Here is a 7,750-nt window from a genome sequence, read left to right as displayed (position 1 = left end):
TTTTAGGAGTTTTGATGTATTATTTAGGAATTAAAAAGGTATATTTATATAATGTCAAGTTGGGCAATTTAAATCATAAAAAACGTTACTTCTAATTCATGTGACGCTTAAATTGCAGGAAAATATTTAATCAAAACTCTAAAAGACATAAATATTTAATCTCAAAATTTTAAAGCCTAGGCATATGTATCAAAACCCTCTTTTCGAATTTAACCACATTTGATTCGACCATGGTAAAATTGGAAACCCGAAAAACCCCACACACACACAATTCCGTCCAGCTTCGATGTAACAACAACCAGGTATCAAACTCTGGTTTCGATTTGGTAGATAAACTCCACGCGCCCCACTCCTCCGCCTCAGGCGCGTAACATCTCCCTCTCCACAGTCCCTGTGGTAGGCACGTGAATTTTCGCGTCAGCACGTACGACAAAATCTTAAAAAACACAAAAATTAATAAATAAAATAAATATATATATATATATATATTTCATAGTGCGAAATAAAAAATAAAAAGGAAAGCTGCTTTTGCCTTCTCTTCCTTCACCACTCAAATCCCCAGTCCACCACGCAACTCAACAGCTTATATATCTCTCTCCCTCTCCTCTAACTCTCACTCTCTTAACTCTTAAACCTCTCGAAGCTCCGTCGTCTTGGTTGGTATGACGACGACGACGCCGTTCGGATGTGCGAACACGGCGGTTCTGGGGGAGCCCAAGGTGCAGATTGGGAGGTACCAGGGCCTGCGCTCGACAAACTCGCTTGGCCTCACCAGGAGCCGACACGCGCCTCTCTCCTCCGTTTCTTCCTCTTCGCTCATTCGAGCCGTCACTACGGTGCGTTTTCGAACACCTGATCCTCCCTCTGTTTTGTTTGGCATCTGTTTGTTTGCTCAGAAAATGCGAGAAAATGAATAATTGTAAGAAAGATGATAAATTAATGTACTTTTGTGAGAGGTAAAGCCAAAATGTGGTTCAATTTAAGCACTTTGATTCTATTGTTTGGCCGATTGGGGCGCTCATTATTTGATTTTAATTTTGTAAATTACTGCAGCCGTCACTGTCAAAATTGTTTACCGAGTTATCAAAACATGGGTTGATGTGAATTATTCAATTTAAACTAGAACAAGTAAAGCATTTTTTTTTTTTTGGCTATTTTTATGCTTGATTATTACAAAAATTATTTAAGTTCATCAAATCTCCATCAAATGCATAACTTTCTTTAGTTTTTGTCAATTGGTTGATATGTAAAGCATTTTTTTGTAAATGCATAACTTTCTTTAGTTATCAAAACATGGGTTGATGTGTAAAGCATTTTTTTGGCTATTTTTATGCTTGATTATTACAAAAATTATTTAAGTTCATCAAATCTCAATCAAATGCATAACTTTCTCGAGTTTTTGTCAGTTGGTGGCGAAACATTAGGCTCCGAGGGGAAAATGCGGAACGAATGCTTGTTAGGTTGCTTGTTGTTGGTTGTTTGTAGGAAATGTGCTTGTTTTCATAGGTTCTGTGTTTTGCAGCCGGCAAAGCCTGAGACGAAGCGGAGTAAGGTTGAGATATTCAAAGAACAGAGCAATTTCATAAGATACCCTCTTAATGAAGAGATTTTGACGGATGCCCCGAACATTAATGAGGCTGCTACACAACTCATTAAGTTCCACGGGAGTTATCAACAATATAACCGAGATGAACGTGGTGGAAGGTCCTACTCGTTTATGCTTCGTACCAAAAACCCTTGTGGGAAAGTGTCAAACCAACTGTACTTGACCATGGATGATCTTGCCGATCAGTTTGGAATTGGTACCCTTCGTTTGACCACAAGACAGACGTTTCAGCTCCATGGGGTTCTGAAAAAGGATCTAAAGACTGTAATGAGTAGTATCATTAGAAGCATGGGTTCAACTCTTGGCGCCTGTGGCGATCTTAACAGAAATGTTCTTGCTCCTCCTGCTCCAATACAAAGAAAGGATTACCTTTGCGCACAGCAGACTGCAGAGAACATTGCAGCATTGCTGACTCCACAGTCTGGATTTTACTATGATGTGTGGGTGGATGGAGAGAAGTTCCTGACCGCAGAGCCTCCTGAAGTAACAAAGGCCCGCAATGATAATACTCACGGAACAAACTTCCCTGATTCACCCGAGCCCATTTATGGAACTCAGTTCTTGCCCAGGAAGTTTAAAGTTGCAGTTACGGTGCCAACAGACAACTCGGTGGATATTCTCACAAATGATATTGGGGTTGTGGTTGTTACTGATGATAACGGGGAGCCTCAAGGGTTCAACCTATATGTACGATGAAGTTATGCTCTAACGTTTATATTTGAGCTAATTTTCTCCAGAAAACATGATTTCTGATTATTTCCTCTGCAGGTTGGTGGTGGTATGGGAAGGACACATAGGATGGAATCCACTTTTCCCCGTCTGGCTGAGCCATTGGGTTATGTCCCTAAAGAGGATATCCTATATGCCATTAAGGCTATAGTTGTTACACAACGTGAAAATGGGAGAAGAGATGATCGGAGGTATAGTAGAATGAAATATTTGATCAGCTCATGGGGGATTGAAAAGTTCAGAAGTGTAGTGGAACAGTATTACGGAAAGAAATTTGAGCCTTTCCGTGAGTTGCCGGAGTGGGAATTCAAAAGTCACTTGGGATGGCACAAGCAGGTTCGTTCTTTGGTTTTCACATATAGAATTGAATGTCTTTGATTCCGTCTTATGTTTCATATTGCATAGCGCTGTGTCCTGACTATTTATATCTTTGTTTGAAGGGTGATGGCAGTTATTATTGTGGGCTTCATGTCGATAATGGTCGGATTGGGGGAGTTATGAAGCAGGCATTAAGAGAGGTTATAGAAAAGTATAATTTGAGTATAAGGCTCACACCAAACCAGAACATCATATTATGTGATATTCGCAGTGCATGGAAGCGTCCCATCACCACAGTTCTTGCAAAAGCTGGGCTGCTGGTAAGATGTGTTTTTTTTTTTTTTTTTACTCCTAATCTGTGAAATAAATTTCACTGCCAAGTGAACCTTTACAACTCAGTAGGATGGCGTGTCTGATTCACCTGCTATGCTGTCCATCTGGAATGATGCTGTCCATCGGAGAGTGATCAGGACTTAAGAAAACAATTGTTAGTTTAACTTATTTGTTCTTAGTTTACTTGAACTGTTTGAGACGTATTGTCTCTATTATAAAAATGTTCTTTGGGCATTCTTTTCCCCCAAAAAAAAAATGCACTGAGGTTCTGAGTTTTCATAAATGGGGATAATACTGATCGGTTCCAATTGTGGCAGCATCCTAGGTTTGTAGACCCCCTCAACTTAACTGCCATGGCATGCCCAGCCTTCCCACTATGCCCACTGGCAATAACTGAAGCTGAACGAGGTATACCTGACATTCTTAAGCGGGTTCGAGCAGTATTTGAGAAGGTATTACCATAATAACAAGCACGTTCCACAAAGCACTAACAAAAGGTGGAAAATCAAGATAATTTATTGTTAACGAATTAGATTGCATGTGGTAAATATTACTTTTGGATTTCAGGTTGGTCTGAAGTACAATGAATCAGTAGTTATAAGGATTACTGGATGCCCTAATGGTTGTGCTAGGCCCTACATGGCTGAACTTGGACTAGTTGGTGATGGTCCAAATAGCTATCAGGTAATTCAAATTCCAGCACATCTGTCGCAATATTGATCGTGCTCAAGTCCAGATTATCAAGAAAGCAACTGAGCGTTTTTTTTCATTTCTCTGCTTGTGTTCAAATAGATCTGGCTTGGAGGAACACCCAATCAAACCTCAATCGCAAAATCCTTCATGAACAAGGTCAAGGTTCAAGACCTTGAAAAGGTTTTCGAACCTTTGTTTTATTACTGGAAACGTAGAAGACAATCTAAAGAGTCATTCGGCGACTTCACAAACCGCTTGGTAAGTTGTAAAATAAGATTATAAAATTATATTTAGGCCCTCCAAGGATGAAGGTGGTGGTTTAATCTATCGTTGTGACTCTAATTGGTATTGTTATCAGGGATTTGAGAAACTTCAAGAGTTGGTTGACAAATGGGAAGGTCCAGAGGCGTCACCAGCACGTTACAACTTGAAACTTTTTGCTGATAAGGAGACGTATGAAGCTGTAGATGAGCTTGCAAAGCTGCAGAATAAGAATGCTCACCAGTTAGCAATGGAAGTTATTCGCAATTTTGTTGTTTCCCAGAAAAATGGGAAAAGCCAATGAGTTTGCAACGAACATTGTTCTGCAGTCTTTGATGCTGCCCGGCAAAGTTGCCAAGGGGAATGATGGACAATGTCCCTGATTCTCTCTCCAAGCTGTTACTCTTCGGTAACAAAAGGAACGAATTAGGGTACTGGATTTGGTATTATTTTGTATGAAGGTTTTGCGTCTTGTGATTTTTCTTAGACCCTGAGTTATATAAATAGCTTGGATTGTGTTTCCTGTATTCGGGCTAAAATCCTGATCCTTAGTTATTGTTATGGTTTAATAAAATCTCGGTTTTCGGCTGTTTAGATTGTTCACATGTTTTCGACGGACTCTCAATCCAAAAGAAAAAAAGAAGTTAGAATGTATGTTATGCGAAGCTGTTGGACAACGGAGGATTTGTATGTGTAACCTCACTCCTGGGTTGCACATACCCGCAGTTTGTTTCTTCGCTGAGGTGTTTTGGGCATACCTGGACCTGGTAAAAAACTTGCCTATCACAGTTGTATATCATCGGTATCTCTCTCATCACGTTAAGAATCTTATAAACCTGTGGCATGGAAGTTTTAACTCACTAAGTTCGATCGAAACAAGCGATGCGTGCTTCCAACGCTTCGGTTTGCAACTTGACTGGTGTTGCCGCTTCGGTCTTCTCTACGAGGAGTGGTGGTGGTATAGGTTTCTGAAAGCGAGTCACTGCTCACTAGTATGTAGCAACCAGCAAGTACCACACGACCCCAGGGACTAGCAGCATATTGTACCCATCATTAAGAAAGGTCAGAACTTATCAGAAACTCCCCGTAAAAGATGTAGTTCTTCTATCCATATTGTTGACAATATATCGGTACGTTTTGTTCACTACGTACTATAACATCGTATCAATGACATATTGCTAGAACGAATGTTCGTTCCATAGTCGGACTACAAAATTACCAAGTAAAACAGGAAGCTCTGCCCATGCCTCTGAAAGGTATTAAGTTTGCGGGTTTTAACCTAGATCATAAATTTTCTTGGTAGGATGCCCGTTCTTCTGTTTCCATTACTGCTAATAATATTGATAACATGTCAATATGTTTTGCTGGTTACAGCTATTGATACATTATCGTTGACATATTGGACCTTAATTCCATAGTTGGACGATAGAACTAATTTTTTTTAGTACCTAAAATAGTGAATTTGATTCCAGAACCTCTATATGGTGGTGTTTGTTTAATATAAAAGTGATATTAACACAAGATCTTGGTTTAGAGGCGTTTTAACTACTTGAGCCGCCAGCCCCTCTGTTTCGCACCGGTAGCAACATAGCAAAAGCTAAATAAGTGTGACATAAACATGTAATAAGAGAAGAGGAAGAAGGCATGCAGATTAACAGGGTTGTCCCAACAAAAATTACAAGAGCATCATACAAAGTTGTACAACAATTATAATACAACCACCATGAGTGACTGAATCAAAGAAAATGAAAGTACGTAGTGGTTTCCTCAGTTGCGACAGATACGAGCAGTTGGCATGGTGACGCAAACAGGAGCATACTTCTCCTTGGCTTCTTTGGTCCCCCTCTTTGGCTCATCCGCCAAGGCAGCCTTGGCAAGAGAGCAGGCCGCCGCAGCCGCAGCCGCAAACATCAAGTCCCTCCTTCCACTGCTGTTGCTGCTCCCTTCCTTCTTTGTTTCTCCCTCTGAGGGTCTGGCTACAGCCTTGGCCACGACGAGGCTCCGGCGGCTGGAAGTTGAAGGTTTGGCGACGGTTGAGACTGAGCCTGCAGTCAGGAATGAGGCGGCTGTCATGGTCATGGATGCCATCTCTGCAAATGTTAGCTTTTAGTTTTGGACTCTCTCTATGGTTCTATCTGATTTGCGTATGAGTGAAGTGAAATTCTGAGCTAGTTTAAAGTCCAAAGTGGCAAGAGTATGTGTTTCTTGGAAGACCATCATCCACTTCCTTATCGACATAAATATTATGGCCAACGGGTTGTTGCCACGTGTCTTAATTTATCTTTCTTGAAAATCCTTTGCAGCTAAACAAAGGCAAACGCAGTGGAATCGAGTTCTCAAATTTTAGGATAATCCACCAAATATAGATTTCACTCTATTTGTGATATTTTACCCTATTTACTACTTGAAATGGAAGAATGGTAAGAAATCAACAAATTTTTTACACCTTTGAATTGAATAAATTAAAAAAAAAAAGAATTAAGTGACATGAATAAACACGATTGTGTAGAGATAGAAAAATGGTGTATAAGAAATATTTTTCTTATGTTGCAAATGACACTCAAATCTATGATTGACACGGTTATATCCCAAATCCAACCCAAAACACACATCAATTCATTTTGGCCTGCAAAAGCTCCATCAACCATGGCAGCAACCATGTCAATTTTGAGTCAGAGTCCAAATCGTTGACGCTAACGTCAATTGGGACATTTATTTATTTTGCGTCAGGAGCATGTAGCACAAGCACCTAATATGGAGAGTTGCGCAGCATTTTTTTTACATGGGACCCACCATAAAGTTATGATGGACTATCAATAGCTATTATAACACTATGTTTGGATAAAAAAATTAAATAATGGAATTTTATTTTATAGAATTTATGAATTTTCTTGTTTGACTAACTTAAAAGAACAATAGAATTTGAATACATAATTTATTATTTCTAAACTCTCACTTATAAAAATTTGGAAATTACATATATTTACATAGAATTTAACCTTGGGAATTGGAGGTCCCAAATTTCAAGTTTTTCTTCCACATGGAAATTCTAAATTTTTATATTTATGAATCCAAATAAAGAAATTGGTACATGTTAATTTATAAATTCTAACTTTTGTCAAAATTCTAAGTTAATATTTTCCATATTCAACGTAGTGTAATATGATCGCACTACGAGGAGAATGGCTGTTGCTAGAAGCATTGTCGCAGATATAGATGTCGTGGGATGACCTTTTATTTCACTCTTGAGGCACGTTTGGTGGAACGGAGTGATACTCATTAAACACATCAAACAACAATCTTGGATTTAATTTCATTTTAAAAGCTCATAACATGGCTCATCCAACCTACCAAACGGATCCTTAATGACCCAACTTGCAAGTCCTTCAGCACATTGCAGGAGGGAAAGGGGATTACAAGTGTCGGAGACCACGGGAGGGCGTTAAGTAACCTGTGGAGACGCCACTAGCAAGGAGAAGGAAACTCCGACCGAATCCATGCTTCTCGATCTTCAATCTCAGAAAACTTCACCATATGCTTTGCTCATCTTTAACTTAAATAGGGGTGACGATTATGTAATTTTGATAAAAGGATAAAGCTACAACAAAATTAACGGGAACGAATTGTACTGCACTCTAGTGGTATTTTCAATCACTATCCGTAGGTTCGACTCCCTTAAATTGCATGTTCCAAACCAAAATATTATGTCCTACAGAGTGAGTATGAACCACCACACAAGGTTTACAAGGCAAATGAACACATTAGTAAGAAGGGGCAAATGCTTAAAGAACAAAACAGTAGTATCGGAGC

At 39.4% G+C, this 7,750-nt stretch overlaps 2 protein-coding genes across 2 annotated transcripts; one reads left to right on the top strand and one right to left on the bottom strand.

The window, feature by feature from the left end:
- Positions 1-524: 524 nt before the first annotated feature.
- On the top strand, positions 525-4,534 carry LOC103959078 (sulfite reductase [ferredoxin], chloroplastic-like). The gene is made up of 8 exons (XM_009371422.3): positions 525-836; positions 1,523-2,293; positions 2,375-2,671; positions 2,776-2,973; positions 3,304-3,438; positions 3,554-3,670; positions 3,779-3,937; positions 4,038-4,534. The coding sequence occupies exons 1-8, from the start codon at positions 663-665 to the stop codon at positions 4,242-4,244; spliced, it is 2,058 nt and encodes a 685-aa protein (XP_009369697.2). The 5' UTR covers positions 525-662; the 3' UTR covers positions 4,245-4,534.
- A 1,030-nt stretch (positions 4,535-5,564) lies between these two features.
- On the bottom strand, positions 5,565-6,108 carry LOC103959077 (photosystem II 5 kDa protein, chloroplastic-like). The gene has a single exon (XM_009371421.3). The coding sequence runs from the start codon at positions 6,026-6,028 to the stop codon at positions 5,708-5,710; it is 321 nt and encodes a 106-aa protein (XP_009369696.1). The 5' UTR covers positions 6,029-6,108; the 3' UTR covers positions 5,565-5,707.
- Between the last annotated feature and the right edge of the window lie 1,642 nt (positions 6,109-7,750).

This window comes from the organism of the source record quoted next, unplaced genomic scaffold (genome assembly GCF_019419815.1).
Source record: "Pyrus x bretschneideri cultivar Hongxiangsu unplaced genomic scaffold, Pyrus_bretschneideri_v1 Contig31, whole genome shotgun sequence".
NCBI lineage: Eukaryota > Viridiplantae > Streptophyta > Magnoliopsida > Rosales > Rosaceae > Pyrus > Pyrus x bretschneideri.
The sequence above is the reverse complement of the archived record's forward strand: the minus strand, read 5'-3'. Positions and strand labels throughout refer to the sequence as shown.

Bases quoted from the DNA above. Each gene is read 5' to 3' on its own strand.
- LOC103959077 (XM_009371421.3), bottom strand. From the start codon at position 6,028: ATGGCATCCATGACCATGACAGCCGCCTCATTCCTGACTGCAGGCTCA.
- LOC103959078 (XM_009371422.3), top strand. From the start codon at position 663: ATGACGACGACGACGCCGTTCGGATGTGCGAACACGGCGGTTCTGGGG. The intron at 2,672-2,775 runs GTTCGTTCTTTG...CTTTGTTTGAAG, and splicing joins ACTTGGGATGGCACAAGCAG to GGTGATGGCAGTTATTATTG. The intron at 3,439-3,553 runs GTATTACCATAA...TTTGGATTTCAG, and splicing joins TTCGAGCAGTATTTGAGAAG to GTTGGTCTGAAGTACAATGA.